This window comes from Desmodus rotundus, chromosome 7 (genome assembly GCF_022682495.2).
Source record: "Desmodus rotundus isolate HL8 chromosome 7, HLdesRot8A.1, whole genome shotgun sequence".
NCBI classification, from domain to species: Eukaryota; Metazoa; Chordata; class Mammalia; order Chiroptera; family Phyllostomidae; genus Desmodus; species Desmodus rotundus.
The window spans coordinates 54,383,612-54,406,692 of record NC_071393.1 but is presented as its reverse complement, the minus strand read 5'-3'; the positions used below and the strand labels follow the sequence as shown (position 1 = coordinate 54,406,692).

The 23,081-nt window shown below is 39.4% G+C and overlaps 1 protein-coding gene across 3 annotated transcripts in view; it reads left to right on the top strand.

The window, feature by feature from the left end:
* Nucleotides 1-193: 193 nt before the first annotated feature.
* NPAS3 (neuronal PAS domain protein 3) overlaps nucleotides 194-23,081 on the top strand; it is an 850,571-nt gene continuing 827,683 nt past the window's right edge. For all 3 annotated transcript variants that reach the window (XM_053928867.2, XM_053928868.2, XM_053928866.2), the window contains exon 1: nucleotides 194-666. In XM_053928867.2, the coding sequence (XP_053784842.1) occupies nucleotides 617-666 (50 nt within the window). In that variant the 5' untranslated portion in view covers nucleotides 194-616. The remainder of the gene's footprint in view (nucleotides 667-23,081) is intronic.

Genomic DNA, 23,081 nt, shown 5'->3' with positions numbered 1-23,081 from the left:
TGGCCTAGGCCCCGACCGCCCCCCGCAGGAAGGGTGTGCGCCCCACCTGCCGCCGGGCCAGCTCCGGGCGGCGGCGGAGAGGGGAGTCTGGGGGGGTGTGGCGGCGCGCGGCGGTGCGAGCCCGGAGGCGGCGGGGCCCTGGGCCGGGCTGCCCGCGGGGCCGCGCGGCAGCCTCCCCCGCCGCCTCCCCCTCCGCCGCCGCCGCCGGTCGCCGTCTCCACGCTGGGCATGTCTCGGGAGCCGGAGCGGCCCGGGCCGCGGGGGCTCTGCGGCGCATGGACGGCGGCGGCGCCCGGCGAGCAGGGGGAGCAGAAGGCGCAGGCGGCGGAGGAGGCGGCGACCTGCAGCGAGAGGCACCGGCGGCGCGCGGGGACGGCCGGCCGCCGGCGAGGCTCCGGCCGCGATACTTTTCCGTAGCCTCCCTGTCTCCGCAGCACGGCCGCCGCCGCCGCCGCCGCCACGGCCTCGGCCACGGCCACGGGCGCCGCTCAGCGCCGCGCACGCCCGCACTCACTCCCGCCACCCCACGCACACGCACACCCCCGCCCTCCCCACACCCCCACCCGGGAGGGGGAAGAGAGGCAAAAAGTAAGAGAGGAAAAAAAATAGCAGGAAGATGGCGCCCACCAAGCCCAGCTTTCAGCAGGATCCTTCCAGGCGAGAACGGTAACACTTTTCTGTTTATTGAACCTGCCGCCTGCGCCGCCGGGGTGGCGGGGCTCGCTCCGCAGCCCGCCTACTGGGCCGCGAGCCCGCGGGACCCGGGCTGCCGGCCGGCGGCGGAGCGCTCGCCCGCGGTCCCTGCGCGCATTGTCCGCCCGGCGGTGGCGGCGCCAGGCTCTCCGAGCAGTCGCACCAGCTCGGCTCGGCTCGACTCGCAGACAGGAAAAAAAAAAAAAAGGAAAAGACAAAAAGAAAAAGAAAGAAAAGGAAAAAAAAAAGAAAGAAAATAAAAGAAAAGCAGAAAAAGAAAAACAAACAAAAAAGAGAAGGGGCTGCTGCGTGCCGGGGAGCAGCGGGGCGGGTGGGGGCCGGGGGATCCCCGGGGCCGCCGCAGATCCCTTGGCAGCTGCTCTCGAGGAAGGAATGAGGCTGGGGAGGGGGAGGGCGGGCGGGCGAGCGGGGCGGGCGGGAGGCGGGGGAGGAGGCCGGGGGCGGGGAGCGCGAGCTCGCGCCAGGCCCCGGCTGAGTCGCGGCGGAGCCGTCTCCGCGCGGAGCCGCTAGGCCGGGCCGAGGCGCCGAGCGGGGCGCGCGGCCGCTGCCTCCGGGCCGCCCGGGCTGCGCCCTCAGCCTCGGCAACTAGTGGGTCCCCTGCTTTGCCCTCCTCTCCGCTCCTCCACCCCACCCCCAAGCCCCACAGAAAAAGGAAAAAATAAAGAGGAAACCCCCCAAATTCAAATAGGCAACTAAACAGCGAGATGGAAAATGTGCCAACAGTTGGAGCATCTGTGCCCCGTTAGTCCCTGTTCTGGGATCTGTCTTCTAAAAAGTTCCTGGTGTGAAGCGCATATCCAGGCAAGGAGCTCAGCCCAGCACGTCTGTCTGAAGTTAGTGAAACTAAAGTCAAAGGAAAAGGGAGTTTGTATTCAAAATATGCCTCACCGCCCTTCCCACATGAATGGCGTGGTTAGGTGCCAGAGTAACTACGCACCCCACGTGGTTTCCCTCCTGCTGTCCACGCAGTCTACTGTGTTTGGAATCTTTGTTTGCTATTAATTGGCAGCGTCAATGACATTAATTGCGAACAGCGTATTGGTTTGAGCAAAGTGATTATCTCTGTCTCTGAAAAGGAAATGCTCCATAGGAAGTATGAAATGTTACTCATTGATTCATAAGGAAAACTAACAGAGTTAGATGTATGTACCACCGCACCCCCACCCCAACACAGGTGTTTACTTTCCTCACAGGCTTGAGTAAATTTGAAGATGAGGGAAGTTCTTATTTGCAAAATTTAATTATTATTACCCGGGCAGTTTAATTTTTGATACAACATAGCCTTTAACCTATAGCTTATATCCAGAGAAAGCAGGGAAGCATTTAAACAAGCTATTTATGTAAAAAGCATTAGTTGCACTATTGCTTGTTTCCTTCATACAATAAGGACTTCAGAATGATGAGGATTAAGGAAATAATTTTGTTAAGTAGGTACATACTAATTCGAAACTCTAGATAATTTATATATAAATCATACACCTGAGAGTAAACCACATGTAATCCAGCTTTTAAAGATGTTAAGTGTGTATAGCATTTGCTATCTGAAAACTCATAGCTAGAACGAACATTTCATATTCGTGTTTTATGAAGAATTCACATACCAAATACTTTTTTAGATAGAAAAATTTTATCAAGATGATTATGATTACTTTTGAAATCAGATTATAATTTCCTTCCTTCCTTGCTTCCTTCATTCCTTCCTTCCTTCCTTCCTCCTTCCTTCCTTCCTCCTTCCTCCTTCCTCTTTCCCTGGATCTGTGGGTAGTAAATGTATTTACTGGGATGGCCCCAGTAATCTCTCTAGCAGAGGCCTATTTGTGTGCCATTTTGGGAATTTCTCTGAGATAGGAATCTTGAAGATAGAATTAATTTCTAGAGGAAACTTCATAGCCTGTGCATGAGTGCGTTCTTTATCACCTGTCTCCATTTGGCATTCGAAGAAGGTAAATCAAAGTGCGTGATTTGTTATTCTGCTCCACTTGAGAGCTGAACTAAATAACACTTGGTCTGAAATTCTGATTGAAGTTGTAGGAGGATATACTGTATTTAATTTAATGCCCTTTAATAGCATCTCCTTGTTCAGCTCGGATGCTGTCATTTTAAAGGTTGAATCTGAGAAGGTTTAACCTGTAGGGAGAGGGAGGAGCAATAAGCAGGTAGGGGCAGAAGGAGCTACACAGAGGAAGGAAAGAAGGAGTTATAAACTAAATGTTTCAAATAGTAATAACCACAAACTTGGCCTGGTATCCAAACAGTTGTTTTATGCCCTGAGGGTTCACTTTGTTTTTAGGTTTTTTAAATGCTTTTAACACTTTAAGTGTAAACGTTACACATGTCAGTTGTTTTGGTTTTGTAAGGAGAAATGGGAAGTCAGATGGTTTGTTCAGGAGGGGTTTGTTTTCATAGTTACTTGTGAAGTAGTCATTTCACCTGGCTGATAACTTTGTGCCTGGAACTGGTTGGGTAGTAGTAGTATTTCTTAATAATGGTTGAACACAAATAGGTGCATAAAACATGACGTTCTCTGAAAATGCTTTGTCAAAGATTTTCAAGCTTTTTTATCTCATTGTACACATAAACTAGTTAGTAAAATTCTGTGGCACACCAAAAAATATATAAGTTTTTGCCAGTCTGACAAAAAAAGGGTATAATTTTGATTCATTCACACTGGACGGCTATTGTTGTGTTGGTTGTTGTCATTTTTTAAAATTTGACAAAGGGAGAAGAAGTCAGTGCCCCTCACTACACAGGCAGGTGTTGCATGTTTTAAAACTCTTGCAGCGCACCGGTTGATAATAATCATTGCTTGAAGTGATATTCTTTCACTTATTTAAAAAACTGTTTTCAAATCATTAATTTCATAAAGGCATTTATGGACACTATACTGCTTTTCAAATACACCAATAATCAAGAACTTACATTGAAAAATATCTTTTGAATTGTCTTATATTTTTGAAATATCTAACCTGAGTGTAATAATGCAGTAAAATATTCATTTCCTTCTAGTAATGCTTACAAAGTGAATTTTAGAAAAAGAAGGTTTTTCTTGATAATGTCTTGATTACTGTTTGGTATTCCTTAAATTTCTCTGATTCATGCACAAGAGAAAATATATCTTTAGAGCCTGAAAAAACAAGTTGAAAACCTTGTGTATTTAAACTTGTTTGATTTTTCTTTAAACTCCAATACGTTGCAAATTATGTAGCACTACCACAGAGTTTTTCCACTATGTGGATGTATAACCAAGAAAACGAGGCCGGCAGAAGTGTCGAGCATGTGATATGCCTAGGCTGGCTTGCAAAACCTATTTCTGTAGCACAGGGCTTTTACTTCAAAAAGTAAAGGTGGTGGTGGAGACTTTTGGGGAAGCATTTCTTTCTACAGTGTAAGCTTCAGCTCAGAGTGATAAATGATGATATGCGTTGTCTAACACTTGCTTATATATAAATAGCTCCACAAGATTGCTTAAATGATAATCGAAAATATGAAATAGGATGGCCTTCATATCACAAGGCCAAGGGTCTACAAATGGAAAAACTGAAATAATGAAATATTTCCAAGGCAACAGACTGTCAACAAGAACCGTAATGCATGGGCATATCATAGAACCACCAGAGACGATATTAGATCGTATAGCTCCGGAGCCAGGAGTTGTAATGACCGTTATTATGTAGCACCCTCCCACATTACAACATCCTTTCCTATTTCCAATTTCTAATTTATGAATCAGGAAACACATAGCTACTCCAAATCTGTAATGTGCCAATTACTAGGTTTGATTTGTTACAATGAGCAAACTTGAATTCTACATTATTTGATACTTTTGGTAAAAAAAAAAAGTTACATGAAGTATTTCTAGTACCTCATGGTATCATGAGTAAAATTTTGGTCCCAGGGTCTTTACATGTTCTTGAAAATATGACTTATTTTTACTTAAAGTTACATGAAAATAACCGAACTCTCGCCAATGAATTGATAAGAATTACACTGCAGCTTAAATAGAATCTAACGATTGGAATAGCTTGGTATGTTGAGTGATAGAAAGTTTGATTTTCCCCTGAAATTCTTCTACATGATGGCTGTCCCTGTCATAGAGCTATTTTATAGGGATGTCAGAATTTCACTGAGCCCCTTGGCTGTTTTGCTCTGCCCCTGATAGTGGCCCGGAGTCCACTGGCCTGTTCAACTTGCATGTATTTGAAACAGGACCTGAAGTCCAGAATTCCCTTGCTCTGTGGTGAGATTTTCTATGACAGTATAGATAAGTATATATATAGGCACATACATACAACAGTGTATACATATCTATCTACCATCTATCTGGTCTGTCCAGAAAGTATCCAGCCACGCAATATGCAAAACAGACATTTATTGAAGAAGATACAAGATGCAAGAAACATTGTACACAGGACAATGATGCCTCAGTCCCCTTCAAAGTAGGTACCTTGGGACTGCACACAGTTCTCCCAATCACCATCAGCTGAGCCGTCGTATTTTCCTGTTTCTCAAGGAGAGACTGAAATCTCTTCCCTTTTAAAGGTGATTTAGTTTTGGGAAAAGCCAGAAGTTGCAGGGCACCAAATCTGGGCTACAGGGGAGCTGAGTCACCTGGGTGATTTGATGTTTTGCCAAAAAACTCTTGCCACTTTGTGTATGAGTGGGTGCATTGTTGTGATGAAGCTGCCAATCATCAGTTGCCCATAGTTGTGGCCTTCTGAATCATCTGAATAGTTTCTGTAGAGGAATGTTCAAGCTTAATGCCAAATTTGATACAGATTTGTTAAGCTACTAGTTCAGTCATTTTGAATGCAATGACCATGCAGTTCACATGCTCACTCACCAGCATCTACTGCCCCCAATGACTAGTACAGTGAAGTCATCACTGTTCACGAATGTGCATTCTAGTCCACTCTCCTTGGCTACCAGGTTACATTGATGTCGTGAAAACTGTTCTTGTTATATTAACAATGGTTGGACTTTTTCTGGACAGACATCATATTTCTTTCTTGTGAATTTTATGTTGTAAAATATTTGTAAAGCCTCACTTTGTGGGTGGGTGGGAGGTGGGGTGGGAATGTAGGCAGTGTAGCTTTCATTTACTTATTTTTTAAGCTGTAGAGTTTTATATTCTGTGGGATATTTGTGGGAGATATGTCATGAAGTTTTCTAAGTCCTAGTAATAGGACTTAGAAGTCCATGAAGTTTCCTAGTAATATTCCCCTCTGTGAACTTCCATAAGTGCTTTATTGGTAACAATGCAAACCTAATGTAAACCTTAGTCTATTTTTGTTTTCTTATTTTTCCTGCAATTCTTGTGATCCTTTTTTCTATGCAGAATGCCACCCATTAAGTTTTTAGAAAATTAAGCACATATGAGAGTGGAAGGAACCCCTCCCATGTGGTGGTTGCATGGTGACTCATTTTACATGGTAGTATTTTATCATGTGAATTAATTTTTTATTGTTATTCTGTTACAGTTGTCCCAATTTTTCCCCCTTTGTCCTTCTCTGTCCAGCTCACCCCCATTCCCACTGGCAGTCTCCACACCTTTGCCCATGTTCATGTTCTCTGACTAGTCCCTTCCCCTTCTTTCCACTATTATCCCCTCCCCCCACTCTGGCCACCGTCAGTCTGTTCCATGTTTCTATGTCTCTGGTTCTATTTTGCTCATTAGTTCCTCAAAAAAAAAAAAACAAAACTAAGAATGGAACTGCCTTTTCACCCAGCAGTTCCACTACTGAGAGTAGACCCTAAGAATCCTGAAGCACCAGTTCAAAAGAAGTGTGTGGCCTTATGGTCATGGCAGTGCTATTCAGAGCAGCCAAGTGCTGGAAGCAGGATGAGTGCCCATCAGTAAATGAGTGGGTCAAAAAACTGGTACATTTACACAATGGAATACTATGCAGCAGAGAGAAAGAAGGAGTTCCTACCTTTTGCCATAGCATGGATGGAACTGGAGAGCATTATGCTAAGTGAAATAAGCCAGGTGGTGAAAGACAAACCCCATATGATGTCACTTATAAGAGAAATCTAATGAACAAAGTAAACAAGTGAATTCATTAAAAAAAAATTCTACATTGTCACCCTTGACGGGTGGCTCAGTTGGCCGGAGTGCCACCCTGTACACCAAAAGGATGCGTGCGGTTCAGTCTCCAGTCAGGGCGTGTTTGGGAGGCAACCAGTCATATGTTCCTTCTAACCTTGATGTTTCTCCCTCTCTCTCCCCCTTCTTTTCCCTCTCAAATCCTTAACAAGTAAACAAGTCCTTGAGTGAGGATTTTTAAAAAAATAAAAATTCTGCATTGCATTAGGTTTAGGATCTAAATTCAGATGGCTTATAGACTTTCCTTAATTGTTTACAATGGATAAGGCTGAAACTTAGTGGAAGAGTTAGTGTTGAAATTTTTAGTTGATTAGTTGATTAAATACTAATTAAAAAATTTAAATGCTACCAAAAAAATTTTAAATGCTACCAAAGTTGCACATAATAGGATGTATAAAACTTTAAATATTTAAATCTGTGCTATGATTAGGTAGGAACCTCCAGGATTTATGGAAAAATTCAGTTATGTTTGCTTTGCATTAAATGATGTTAGTTTTTTCACTGTAAATAGTGCTCCCCCCTTCCCCCTTGTGGGGTAGTGCAGTAAACCAACTGTAACCAAGCAGTAGCTTTACTGCTCTGGGCCCCATTGCTGGGAATAGGATGTTTACACTATTAAGGTTGATAGAACCTCACATAGTTAGAATAATTTCAGGAATATTAGTGATACTACAGGGCATACGCAGGACATGGCTTGGTAAGAGGGAAGTGATTACTATTAAACCTGGAATGACTAAGACAAGAGTGAACAACAGTTGAAGTTATTGTCTGTATATATTTCTAAAGCATAATGTTTTGGTGAATTAATTGGAATACTTGTGGTCATCTGTACAAAATCATGAGGTACAGTATGAAAATCCCATAATCCCATGGCTCTTAAGTGCTTGTGGCCCTTGACTATAATTATTGATTGGTTCGTCCAACTCAGCTTTATTTATTGAACCTCTATGAGGGGCCACAGGTTAGTAGTGAAAAATATGCCCCTACAAGAGCAGGTGCTCTGATTATAGACTTATTCTTATGTTGGTCATGCAAAGTATTAGAGAAATCCAGAAAACACCTTTTCTGAATGAGGAAGAGGTGTGTGGAAGTCATTGAAGTATAAATAAGGCTCTCTATTGCTTTTGACTCGTTAGCTTAGTGTTTTGGGAGGGGGCAGGGATTCAGCTTGTAAAATATAGTAATTAATGACTCTGAAATGATTCATTCTTGGAGAAAAGAAAAAGATGCCATATAAATAAAAATTATAGTGAATTTTAAGGAAGACATTTGATGGGATATAAAAATAAAAAGAGATCACTTACCATAATAATAAACATATATTGGATACTACTATGTTTCAGGTCCTGTATTGAATACTTCACAGTAATTTTCTCATTAGTTTCCTCACTGCCCTAAGAGGGAAGTGCTAGTACCCCATCTATGGATGAGAAAATAGAAGTTTTTCAGTCCTGAGGAAGGTGGTAGAGTTAGAAATTGAATTCAGGCTTGTTTGGGTAGAAATGTACCTAAACAGCAGTGTGGAGGGGCCTGCATTTTTGGATTTTTGAAGTCAGGGATTTCTGAGCAGTTGCTGGAGAGAGTTCCTGTGACAGAAAGACCGTGTACACTGTGCGTAATGAACTAGATCTCTGCTTCTTGGTCCTTCATCAGACATTTGGAGAATTTCAGAAATGCAGTGTTCATAAAGTTAGAAGAAGAATCAATGTTTAAATTATTCTCACTCCACTCTTTAATATTTCAGTAGTTTTGCGAGCGAGCTCCATAGGTGTATACACTTTAGTATATACTTTAGGGCACAGTTTTTACTGACTGGTTAGAGAAGAATCAGTTTGCTGCGTGCATAAGCCTGTTTGGTTGTAGCCCATGAAGCACACAGGAGCTCTTCTGCTCCCGATGCATGCCCCAGAGTGTGCCACAGTTTGTCTAAAGATTACAGGTGAAGCATGTTTGTTTTGTGATAGTTTTGCCACCGACTGGTTAGGAACAGCCTCATAGCACTGTCTGAATAACGCGTGTTAGTGCCTAGCCGTGTTCCTGGACATCGGACTATTTCTGGATAAGGACTTGTACAGGCTGGCCTCTTGCCCACTTACCTGGCATTATAATAATGACAGTGAGCATTTATATAACGTGTACCAAGTGCTCTTCTAAGAGTTTTGTACATATTAATGACGTCATTTAATTAAAATCATAACATTAAAAATGGATCACAATAAATACATAGATGATGTTACCATTATTTAGTGCCCCTCCCTTGCCCCCACTTATAGCACCTTGAAGAAGGGTAAGTTTGGTAACAATTTTATTTCTTTAATGCCAGGAATTCTAGGGGTTAGTTTAATATGTAGCAATTTCTTGATAAAAACTTAGGAAACTTTGTAGCCTCTGATTTCCTGGCCACTCATTGTATGCTATATTTGAGCCAGCAGGCGAGCATGTCACCTTTAGCTGAATGTTTTTGGATGTAATACAGTTAACCAAATAGCTTCCTTTTTTACTTTATTTTTATGGTTGACACTATTACAGACAGCCTCATTTTCCCCACCTCTGCCCAACTCCACCCAGCCCCACCCGCCTTCCCTCTGGCAGTCCCCACACCCGTTGTCTGTGTCCATGAGTCATGCATATATGTTCTTTGGTGTAGTAGGAATTTCAGAACTTGAGAGGACTAAATAAATAATGCTTGAATATCTGTGGTTGGATGAGCTGATTATGTTGCTTTTGTATCTTAATTAAATATTCACTTTTATATTCAGATTTTTTTGTTTTCTTAAAGAATAGGTTGCCTTAGCCAAAGGTGGGTAGGATTGAGGGTGGGAGGTAAGGGTGGGTGGGACAGGGGAGATTGGTGGAGGGAAAATGGAGACAATTATACTTGAACAACAATAAAAACAAAAAAACAAAACAAAAACTGAAAAAATGTTGAAAAGAGCTCATTTAGAGAGATGATCTGCTAAGATATTGAAGATAAACAATAGTCAATAGAAAGTACAAGTGAAAAATAGTCCACAAAATTTAAAACAGCATTCAGATAATCTTAAAAGAAATTGCATGTGATGATTTTATTTTTATTAGTATGCTAATGCAGAATTAAAGGGCTCTGACTTAGGTACTTCGGTTGTAACTGAACAAATCTTTATCACATATTTTGAAAAGTAGTACAACATAGCATTTTAAGACCACTTTATGGAATCATAGGTCATTTCAGTAATATCTCATAACTGCTGGTAGGCTGGGGCTTTTTTATTTGTAAGATTTATAAAAGGAATTTTATATGAAGAAAAATTTAATATTGGATCCAGGGCCATCTTTATATGAATATAACTGAAATTAATACCCTTTCTCTTCCTCCACCCCCAATCTATAAATTTTCTTCCTGCAGAAAAGGATACTAATTTTAAACTTCATTCAGAAGAATTTTACTTAGAAACATTGCAGTATTTTGGTAGGGGCAAATGGAAATGTTGAAACTTTGTAAAACCTACCTCTTGTCCTAGAAAATGGAGACATCAATGAATAAGGATATTTTAGTAACTAATATGTATTGCCTTGATTGATGGAACATTTTTTCCTACACAAATATCTATCTTTTGTAGGATTCTATTTCTGAAAAACATGTACACTCTATTCATTTATATGAATGAGATGATTTTTTACTGCATACAGTATCTGTATATGGTATAGATATGGGTTTAAACAAGCCACATATATGCTGTTTACAACTTTATATAAACCCGACATACTATGTTTGTATATATCTACCTAAATGGGAGAATGTTACAAAATGTCTTGACCATATTATAAATGTCTTACTTTAGATGGAGTTAAATTTAAATATATGCTGTGGATTGGTGACTTTTTGTTTTCCTAATGCTGTAAGGAAAAGTAGGCTCATCATTTTTTTTGCACATTTTTATTGTTCTGTGTAAATGTAATTTGTTAATCCTGTGAAATTTGTCATAGATAAATTTGCTTGGATTATCTTGTCACCACCGTATCTGCATTCTTTTGTTCATTGCTTATTCATAATTTAACAGTCTGGCAGTGAGCCTTTTTGGGATGCTCACAAAAGATATATGACCTCTACCAGCTGCTACTCTAACCTGCAGAATGCACAGCAAGACATTAGAAATGTGAGGATTCCTCTACTGATTAAAGTGCTCTTCATTTAAACAGTCTGTTCGTAAGAATCTCAGGAATCTCTGCTACCAGCAGTTTTGATTTTTTTTTCTTTCTAACGGAATTAGTTCTAACAATTGAATCTTCACTTGATATGAATTTTTCAGATAATCCAAAGGAAGTTAATTCCATGAATGCTTTATAGCTAAATACTTACGTTTTTAAAATTTGGGGGTGTTAAAGTTACCCAGAAATGTTTTTTTTTGGGGGGGGCAAGGAAAAATGGAGAGTGGAGAAATGATCACATCCCAATCTTAGAGGAAGTGGTTGGCTTAATCCTACTTGAATCAAAGTACTTTACAGTTTATACTCGAAATACCCTATATTATGTAGTATGTGGCATATATTAAAAATAGGATGTTACTTGAAGGGTAACCACATATTTAGGTTTTCATTATTCTGAATTAGTTTAGCATATGAATTTATTCTCATTTCTTCTCTCTCCCCCCCTCTTTCCCCCACCTACCCCTCAATCAGCAGATCAGTTTATGAGTAATGGCTAGTTTTTGCCTCTCTCTCTGTGCAGGCATATGATTGCGGTTCAAAATAATTCATTGCTAATCCATGCAGTATTGGTTCATCTCCATCACTGTTCTGTGATTAGAGCCTCAGGCCTGCTGCCTCCCTTTCCGCCCCAATTTCCTTTAACTGCAACCCTTGTTTTAATATAGTTCTGTAGTCACCACTCTCCTACTAGCCTCCCTCCATTCCTCATATATATCGATTGCAGTAGATTAATATTTATTTGAAGCTATTTTTCAGACTTTGTGAAAAATATGAGTCTTCACCTAAAGGGAGGGGGTGAGGGAAGACGAGGGACTCAGGTGTGCACCTCTGTTTACAGGCCAGAGCTGTGACATTTCCCACCTTCATTCTGTGCTATGGTCAAGGTTTGTTCTTTATACACAAATCAGGTGGCTTAATTTCCTTTTAGACAGGTCAAGCTACACTGTTAACAGTTGAACTCTTGTTTGTAACAGTTCTAAAATGGCTTTCTGTGTTTCCCAAGCACACACTGCAGTCAGTGCAACCAGCATGAGGCACATGGATCAGCGGCATTGAATATTTCCAGACAGGGACACAGAGCTATCATTTTCCTTAACATCAGAATTTGCCAATTTTACCGGGAGGTCATCTAACAGATTTTTAAAAGACTTTGTTGCAGGTCTCAGTAGTCCTGTGTTCCTTTTAATAATTACTTTCGTCTCATTGTAGCCGTGTGTTGGAAAGTGTAGGTCAATGAGGATGATTGCATTCAGAATTTCATGATCTGTGTAGTGGAACAAATTGAAAGCAAAGCCTGTATCAATCACTGTGAAGGGAGGGTTAATTGTTACCGCTTCTCAAGTCTCTGGACAGATAAACCAGTAATGAAATACTTATTGCTCTGATATGTGAGTGCTAAAGGATGAAACAATGGAAACAGAAGCAGTCTTCAGAGGTAACCAAAAAGGTAAAGAAAAAAAAATAAACTGAGTGAAAGTAGGGAACTGTGTACTGCATTAACTCTCTTACAAGTACTATTGGTTTTAGCCTCTTACCCATCTTTTCCTGGCAGGCTAGGGCAGTACCATACATCAGCTGGCTACAGCCAAATAAGAATATAAATGGAAAACTCTCTTTCTGTTAAAAAATTATCTATAAAAACATACAGTCCTATGCTTTATATGAACTCTGTATATTTTATAAAATAATGTTCGAGTTACTATTTAAGGTTTTTTCTTTTAAAAGATGAGTGATACGACCTATGTTAAATAATTATAAATGTACAAATGGCTTAAATTCCAGAATGCTTGGAAGGATTGTTTTGTTCTCTTTGAAGAGATTTTGGAATTGTTGATCCACTGGAGACCAAAGCATAGAGGAAATTGTGAAATATGTAAAGAAATAATAATGATAATGATAATATTAATAATAAATAAGAATTAGTGTTGCAAAGAAATCATGAGATCAGAGTAAACACATTTTACCATTTCTGCCATATGAACTTAACACTTAAACATCTGTTAGTTACTTATATGTTGAAATATATGCAAAAATATTTAGCCAAATTGAAGTCTTAGGCCCATGACAATCATCTCAACACAGTGGGTAGTTCTGAAAATTAATGAGAATGATAATACTGTAAAGACTGTTCCAGAGTTTGCCCAAATTCATTATCTAAGACTCTTGTTAAGAACATCTCAAAGAATTTTAACCAGGAAAATATATTAATGGTTCAAAAGCATTTTCAAAACCCTGAATTATGAAAGTATAATGGAATTATATATGCAAGAGTTAGAGTTAGTAATACAGATAGCGGAAGACATTATGAAGGCATATTTTTCCATAACCTGGGCTGCTCTTGCATGTGGTTTCATCCATAGGGTTTAATCACATAGATCATTTTTTTGTATTTAGGGTAAGAAAATCAAGGTCATTTAAAAACACAATGGGTTCCTTTTCATTAATGTAGGGAAGCTTACGGCTATAAAAAGTTAGGTATGCCTTTTCATAGTGATTTTAGGTTTGATGCAAATGACCACCAACAAGATAGAACATTCTTAGCAAAAAAGAAAGAACTGTTTCATCTCCTGCTCCACATCTTTGTCTCCAGAATGTCGAGAATTTCCCAAGGCCTGTTTCTCTGCAGTATTGGCGTGGCTGCACAGCAGTGTAAACAAGTGATCGGGCACAGCCTTTTCTGTGACCGTAGCACCATCCTCTACCTAGTGCGGTTTTGTATATTATAAGAGGTAATGGTAATAGCAGCGCTGTAACATCCCGAATCAGGGGATACTTAAAATGCTACTACAGTGCACTAGGGCGTAAGTTGGTAGAGAGCCCTCAGAGTCAAACTGCACCAAAGGGTGTCAGTTTTTGTGCACAACAGAGAGCAGGCAAAAAGCAAGAGGGGACCCATTGCTCAGTGATAGTGTGGACATAAGACAGGAGTCCATGGGTATGGAGATTGTCAGGGCAGTACATTAGGTGTATTACTGTGGGAGGTTGCTCTTCGGGTACTAGTAGAACAGCAGGTAATGGCATAATCCTGCTCACCGGTGTGAGTCTATCCTTATCTCTGCAGGAAGGTGTACTCCACACAGGGCCCTTCACCATTTAAGCCTGTTTCCTCATTTGTGTGGTATTGCTAACGTTTCCTTCCAGCTACAAATACTTATAACTACAGGATGACATGCATGTATGATACAATGAACTTGAAGTATATGAAGTATGTTTTTTCTAATGGTATTAACATTTACAAATATTCTTTATTATAAACTACTAAACTAAGTTTTTAGATCGGATGTGATACTTGTCATGCAGATATCAATCAATAAAGTAGAGACTATTTAAATATTTTTCTTCTATGAAAACATCTTTGGAAGGAGACCTCTTATTGCAAGAATGTCCAGAGGTTCATTGCAGTGGAAGAAATAGACTGGATTAAGTTATTTTTAAAGTGACATATTATGCACACGACTCAATGTAGCACTAAAGAAAAACACTAAAATGTTTAGCAATAAATACATTGGTTAAATTCAATCAAGACCATAGAACAACTCTGGAAATATTTGAAAATCTGATAATGTACCATAAAGAAGGAAGTTAACAATGTAATATTGATGGACAGGAGAGAGCTTAGGGGAATAACTAATCTCTGAAAAAATTGTGTGTTCCTAAAACATTTATAGAGGAATATATTTCTGCACTGAGATATTTGCCGCTATCTCAATGCAGAAATATATTCCTCTATAAATGTATAAAAAAAGATACAATTTTTTAAAACTTTGTTTGCCAGAGGAGCTTTCCTGTGCCTCCCCGTACTTACTACAAGTAAGGTGAACTGATTCAGTGTTTGTATCATGGACAGATTTAAATATTTATGGTTGGATACGATTTCTTGTTTCTAATAAATTAAGGACTTTTAAAATAGATGTATCATTTAATCATTTATTATCATTTAGTCATTTATTGTTTTAGGATATTTACAATTCAGGATATTAACAGATACTTCAAGTATATTATTATGAGGTAATTAACTTTTTTGCTTCATTTCTATATATGTAGATTGCTTATATCTATATTCCATATATTATTTGTAGATTAGAAGTATTTTATCCCCGAAACCTCTGTTTTATGCTTAATTATCAGGGGCAGTTTAAACTACTGAAAGACATATTTTTCCATGAAAAGCTATGTTCCTCAAAAGAGTAATTTCCTATTTTTCTGTTATGAAAACACTTAGGAAAAAATTCAAAAGCATAGTGTAGCAGACCTGTGTAACTCCTTTTTTTTTCCTCATCACTCATCAAAACCCTATTTTCTCAAAGCTAATTTTGGCTGGGTGTTGGGAGATAATCTGATCAGAACAATTTACAGTTATGAGAGAAGCTTATTTTCATTTTTTAAAAGGAGCCAATAAAAACAAACCAAATTCCAATGAATAGAACACGGGGAATCTTCAGGGTGCTTTGCCTCTCTCTTCGTGTCAAGCATATATACCCCTTCCCAAGAGATACACTAGTCAGTGCTTTGAAATAACTCTGCTGAAAAGTTAACACTTCCAGGGGCATTGTTTTAGAAGTAGGTTAATTTTCCCACATTATTGTATAAAATGGGTAAACAGCATCAGCTGTGTTAAACGCATGGGTTGTACACATTGTCGTGGGAAACCATGTTTCTGTCTAGGAGGAAGTCTGTCGTTGTGGTGAAGAGCCACCCTCACGTGAAGAAACTTGGAATTGGGCGGTAGGTTCCGACACCAGGTTCGGATGTGTGGGCTCGGTGCTGAAATAGAGCCTAAATGTAGATGGCCATAGCATTCTTTCCGAAAAGGAACCCGCAGCAGATACTCAGACTTTGGTTGAATCAAAACACAGTAGACTTCACAGTAGACTTCAGTCTGGCCCCTTTTCCACTTCTTCTGCATTTGGGTTCGTTGACCAGGTCGTGTTCCAAGGTCAGACGTTACCATCTAGCTCCATTTGGCTGTTGTTTGTCTGCAGCATCTGTTCCATACATGGAGTGTGACCTCTTTTGACTTAAGCAGGGATTTTTAACCCATGGTCCATAATTGTTGTAGCAATCAGTAAACAGGCTTCAGGGGATCCAAAAATCTCTTGAGGTGGCATATTCATACATTTTTTTAAGTTACTCTTGGGGGTGTATAGTCCCCAAAAATCTGTGTCAAGAATTGTGAAGAGTCTGACATTTACCCTACCTGCAAGCTAGTAAGTTAGCCTGCCACAGTTGGACGGATGCTGGCGAAGGATTCAGAATCCTTGGATCAGAGATGAAGAAAAGTTTCATACAGCCCTGACCAGTGTGGCTCAGTTGGTTGGGTGTTGTCTCACAAAGTGAAAGGTCACCGGTTCGATCTCGGTCAGGGCACACGCCTGGGTCGTGGGTTTGGTCCCCAGTCTGGGCACATACAAGAGGCAACTGATCAATGTTTCTCTCTCACATTGATGTTTTTATCCCTCTCTTTCTCCCTCCTTTTCCCTCTCTCTAATAATAAACCTTTTTTAAAAAGTTTAATACAGCATTAGCAGTGGCCAGAGTGTCAGCATTTAAGGCAGTTCCCTGAGCCTCGGTTCCTGCAGGGTGATGCAGAGAGGGCACCTCTGCCTGTAGGTCCTGTACAAGAGGAACGTGAGCTTAGGGAGCCTGAGTCTTTTAATGGACAGTAAGTACGTCTTCCCTTTCCTCTGGAGGGAGGAACACTAGCTCTACCCTCCAAGGCTGTTCTCTTTACAAACAAACTTGAATATATAGTTAAGAACAAAGGGCAGTTAGTGACTTGCATGCAAGATGTGCGGAAATGCAAGAGACTCGTGGAGACCTGTCTCAGTAGTCTGAACCACTGTTACGGGGATTATTATAAAGGCAATGAGAGGATCCAGTGGTGAAACAGTCCTATAGTTTAGAGCTTCTTTGAGCTTCTTGCAACAGAAAGTCAACTATTGAAAGAGAAAATAACAAAGATTTTGAATATGTACTTTTCACAAAATTGTATGTGATGCAAATATGTAGTTTTAGCTGACTCAGTAGTGGGTGAGTCCTTACAATGTTAATATGTTCACATTCTCATGACATATGTTTTATCACAGTAGATGTTTGTCCTATTTTATAAGCATGTTCTCTTCCTGGTTTGCTCTATTTATCCATAAATTTTGACTTGAGAGTTCACTTTGTGTCTTGGAGTTTCTGCATAACTCAGTAAGTTAATTCTGCCAATATCTCCATTTTATAGAGGAAGGTACAATGAGTAGAGATTTGAAATAGGGATCAAGCCTTAGTCTGTGTTGTCTGATATGAAAGAGGACATCCTTTTGTAATATCAGCTTCCTTCTGCTTCTTGTAGATTTCTTTCCTTTTTTCTTTTAATTGTGTAACACTTATTTTAAATCATTTAAAAAACTTTCCAATTACAGTTGATGTACATTATTATTTTAGTTTCAGGTATACACCCCAGTGATTAGACATTACGTAAATCTTGCACCCATCTGACACCATGCATAGTTATTAGAATACTATTGACTATATTCTCTATGCTGCACTTTACATCCCCGTGACTGTTCTGTAACAACAATTGTACTTCTTAATCCTTCCACCTTTTTCACCCATCCCCCTCAGACCCCTCCTAACTGGCAAAATGTTCTCTGTATCTATAAATCTGTTCTGCTTGTTCAGTTATCTTCTAGATTCAATTGTTGATAGATATGTATTTATTGCCATTTTATTGTTCATGTTTTTTTTGTCTTTTTTTGTCTTAAAGAAGACCCTTTAACATTTCATATAATACAAGTTTGTTGGTGATGAACTCCTTTAACTTTTTCTTGTCTGGGAAGCTCTTTATCTTTGAGTCTAAATGGTAGCTTTTCTGGTAGACTGATCTTGGTTGTAGGTCCTTGCTTTTCATCACTTAAAATATTTCTTGCCAATCCCTTCTGGCCTGCAAAGTATCTGTTGAGAAGTCAGCTGACAGTCTTGTAGCTAACTAACTGCTTTTAAGGTTGTCTTTGTCTTTAATCTTTGGCATTTCATAATGATGGATCATGGTGTGGGCCTCTTTGGGTTCATCTTGTTTGGGACTCTGCACTTCCTGGACTGGTATGTCTATTTCCTTCACCAGATTAGGAAAGTTTCCTGTCATTTTTTTTTCAAATAGGTTTTCAATTTCTTGCTCTCTCTCTTTTCCTTCCGGCAATATTGGTGTGCTTGAAACTGTCCCTGAGGCTGTAGATTTATTTTCTATTTCATTCTTTATTCTGGGCCTTCTCCATTTTCCTACATTATGCATCATAATGTTTTTCCCTTTCCTGTACTCTGCTTCTCACCCCATATGGGCCCAGCTGATGCTATAGGTTCTGTCATATATAATACCTTTTACTATGTTTCATGGACTTGTAGGGTCTTTGTGTACCCCCAAATTATACTAAATTATCACTTTTCTTACCTTCTGATTTCATAATAACTATCTCTATAAAAGTAACAATTATGATTATAACATAAATAGGTCAACCAAAAGTTTGCAGCTCACACCTACCATTATGCTGTTATTACATTAAAAATTGTTGTGAGGAGATTATGATCCTGTTTAGCAGGTTGTAATATGTAGTTTTACTTCCTACATAGTTTTTATGGCATTTACTTTGAATAGATATGCATTTTGCCAGTTATGGTGGCATGGATCATAATAAATTCCTATCTTTTGCATAACATTGCACTCGTGTGCATACCATCATTTGTTGATGTAGCTTACTTAAAAGGCTTGGTTAAAATAACCCATGGCTTCTGGTCAGTTCAGATCCAGTTAGATTAGGCATTCACCACCAATCAATGCCCAGTGACTTGATACTTTGTTTTCTCCTTTTCCAGTCTTTTATCCCAATTTTTATTCCAATAGGATTTAACAGTACCATACTAATGTAATGTAATACAAATTAATTATCAAAACATAGTTTAGTAACAAATAAGACCAATTAACCCAATATTCCCTATTGGATACATTTTAAAATTATTCTCTGCAATGGGGATATTTACATAAATGTCAATCAAATATCTGGAGATCAGGCTAAAATATCAAACTAGAACATGGTTTTGAGGAGGTAGTTGTCTATCTGTTGAAAAGCAGATCATAGTTCATCATCAGAATCTATCATTAAAATTCTAAATATTTATAACCAGTATAAAGGATACTAACCATAATGATGTGTAATGAAGAAATAAATTACAGTTTTTCAGTACTTGTCTTTCTACATAGACCGTGACCTCTTTAGAAGGAAAGAGACCAGGCTCCCTCACTTTACATGCTCAGTGGTGAACACGTCCCTGGAAAAGAGTTAGTGAATCCAGACATGAATGAATTCCAGTCCTACTTAGGCCCATTTTATATCTATGTTTCAAAGCACGAATTTCCTGTATCTGTCTAAAACCTACAGCCACCTTTTTCATACCCCAGGAAAGATAAGCATCTTGTAATTGTAAATATTTTACCAATGCTTAGAAATTTCTAGTGTATTCTGGGTTTCAAGCTGAACTATTTATATTGTTTTTTCTGGATTCCCTGAAGATTATATTCCTGTAACTCTATAGAGAATAATTTTAGATTCAAGATGTGTCACAGCTCTCTGTTAAAGAAGGAACTGAGAAAATCAATTAGAACCAAATATACCACTGGTAGTTTCTTTACCTGCAAATGACACCACCAAACAGATGAATTCTAGAACAACAGAACATTTCCAGTCAGAATTATATTTAACTCACATTGCAGTCAATGGTAGTTCCATGAAATTTAAATTTCATTAATTCTATATTTCACAAAATTGTACCTACAATAATTTAAGTTGATTAGACCAAACTAAAAAAATCAATCATGTAAAATAGAACAGGTTACAGAGAGACCTGACGTGTTTCCTGGGATCTCTCCTCTCGTAGCCAGTGCAACTGTCACATGGTCTTGTGTTCACAGTCCCTACATCAAAAAATCTGCGCGTAAAGTCTCATGTAAGGCTACCCACAATAACTATGATTAATGTAGCTCTTCACCATGATTGATTAGTAGTGGTGAACATTGCTACTTTTATACAAACCAGCAGAGGGATAAAACTCGATAAACTTGCTTGAACTTAATATATATGAAGAAATGAAATAACTAATGACTCCAGGGAAAGAATGGACCAGTACTGCAAACACACTCATTCCTTTCTCTCTTTCCTGTGAACGTGGCTCACTTTCCACAAGTGTGTTCTCTCTAGTCACTGCACTGTGGCTTCAGTGCATATTAGCCACGTTCAGATGTACTGATGCCTGCCTTGAACAATTTTAGGAATAAAATTTAACTTCAGATTTATTAATATACAAGTAAGGACACACATCCAATTCTCTGAAACCACATAGCATCTGACATGTTGATGTATATAACTATGTCCACACACACACACACACACACACACACGCACACACCCTTGGCAAATAGAAACAGAGCTCTGTACCCTATAACACAGTTAGACATTCTATTCAGTGTTAATAATGAAAACCAATCCAATGGGCAGAAGGTTTCTATTTGCCCAGTTGGAACATAGAGTTCCAGAAACAAGTATAACCACACATGCCTGTTGGGTACGGTGCCTTAGCATGATGATGACTTTATTTATTTTACCCAGATCCACTGTGGCTTTCCAACTCCAGAGGAAAGTGGTCTTCTGCATCCAGTACCTATTCAGGAAGAATACTCTCTTTCTGAGAAAACAGACCATCTCCGGACTGTGTTTTCTTCTTTGGAAAATTTGAACAACTATACATGTGTTACAGTTTCAATACTGTCTTCGCAGTTGCTGCTTATTGTATTATGTGTCAGACACAGTGATAAGTTCTTTATAACACATTATCTTAACTTTCTAAACATTAGGATTTGTTAGTTTGTAACTCACCTTTGATATCTTTAAGTGTTGCTGATTATAAACATTTATTTTCTATTCTAGGTATTTATACTGTATTTATATTTTCTTTTTTAAAAAAGATTTTTAATTTATTTTTATTTTTAGGGAGAGGGGAAGGAAGAGAAAGAGATGGAGAGAAGCATCAATGTGTGGTTGCCTCTTGTGTGCCCCCTTCTGGGGACCTGGCCTGCAACTGAATCATGTGCCCTGATTGGGAATCGAACCTGCACCCCTTTGATTCACAGGCTGGCACTCAATCCACTGAGCTACACCAGCCAGGGCTGTGTTTGCTCTTAGAAAATTTGAAAACTTCAAAAATTTTAGTTTTGTCTAACTGAGTCACTCTCCTATCATTTGGACTGACATCTACCTCTCAATTTGGGGAACAGGCACTTCTTAATCCCAAACATGGCGGTAAGATCACAGGAAGCATTAGAGGCTTACAGAAGTTCTCGTCTTCTCTGAGTTGTGTTAGGTTAGGACATTTTGTAGCCTAAATGTAGAAACTCTGGCTTTCGAATCATTGAAGTTACACTTGCTGCCCCCCAGCCCAGCTCAGTAGAGGGAAGCTTCAGTTTAGGTTTCACATTTTGACCCCTCTCCTCTGCTGTGTTCCTTTATCTCAGACTCACTCAGCGTTTCCTTACATACACTCAAGTATAATTCATCAGTTCCCTTGAAGTTGGGGCTTTCCATTTTGAAGTGCCACCTAATGGGTTGTTTTGTCTTTTTGAAAAAATCTGTGACTCTTATTCTCTGCTTGGATTTTTATTTCTTATTATCTTATACATTCTTTAAATAGAAATTCTCTATCCCGAAAATAAACCAAAGCTTCCAGAAGTGTTGATAGCCTCTCCCTGACCCCATGAACCTACCAGCATCTTCAGTTTTTCTTAGCCAACAACATTCAGCTTCCTTGTCTACCTCCAAACCCAAGGTGACCTGCTGCTACCCAGAGACACTTTCAGTCTTTCTCTGCATAATCTCTTGGCAGCATTTGACACTATTGATCACTTCTTTTTGAGACGCTCTGTTCCCTTGACTTCTATGTGCCATGCTTTTCTGGTCTTCCTCCCAGCTCTCTGTTCGTTGTTCAGCATTCTGGCCTGGTTTGCTACTCATCTCCTTCTCTATTCCCTACAGGAATCTGCTATCCATTCCTGTTACTTTATAAAAGGAAATAGTAAAGATGCTGACAACACCACAGTTATTCATAGAGACCTCTCCTATCTCTAAAGCCATATATACAGCTGTGTATTGGTCACAGCCATTTAGGTGTCCCTTGGGCACCTCAACTCAAAGGGACCCCAAACTTAACTGTATAGTGCTCGGCACATAATATGTGCTCATGATATTGTACGTCAAATGAGCGAGTGATTAAGCAAATACCTGGGTGGGAAATGTCGCCTCAGCACAGGTTCATGCCAGCGTGTTGACCATGATACTGTTATCTTTTCCCGCCTGACTACTGATGCATATACTCTTGTCTGCCTTGGCCTTTGAAATTTGTCCTTTTTTTCTCTTTCAACTTCCTGATTTCCAGATACACTACTTATTTCAACTTATTCTTGAACTTCTTTATGTGTGCCTTGATGTTTTTGTTCCTAAATTTTACTTTGTTTCTTATGCCCCATAAAGCCACAAGTCCTTTATTCCTCGGCCTAACCTGCTTTAGACAGGGGATGTCCGGTATTTAGTAGGGATGTGTGTGTATGTATGTGCACACACTTTAATTGTAGTTCAAACAAAGACTCCAAAGATGAGTAATGGCCTTGAGTGTAGTAAGGTTGGGCAAATGAAATGAGCCAACCCTTCAGAAAACTATGTTTACATTTACGTGAGTAAATGCTTCACTTACCTTGATTCTATTGTCATTTTGCTATTTTTAGGCTTCTTTTCTTTCATGAAATCTGCACTTTGCCTGAATTGTATTTAAGTTTCTGGTAGAAAAACTTAATTATGACTGTGATGGAAAAGGAGTCAACCCATTCAATAAGGGCCCCATGAATATGCACACCATGCTGGTCTTAGAAGCGTGAGCACACAGCATCACCGCGTCTTATTGAAATTCCTGAGTATTTGCAGGTTTACAGAGCAGGACACCCTATTTTCCAAATTCATCGAGTGGTGAGTATCAATGCAGTGCTCTTATCTAC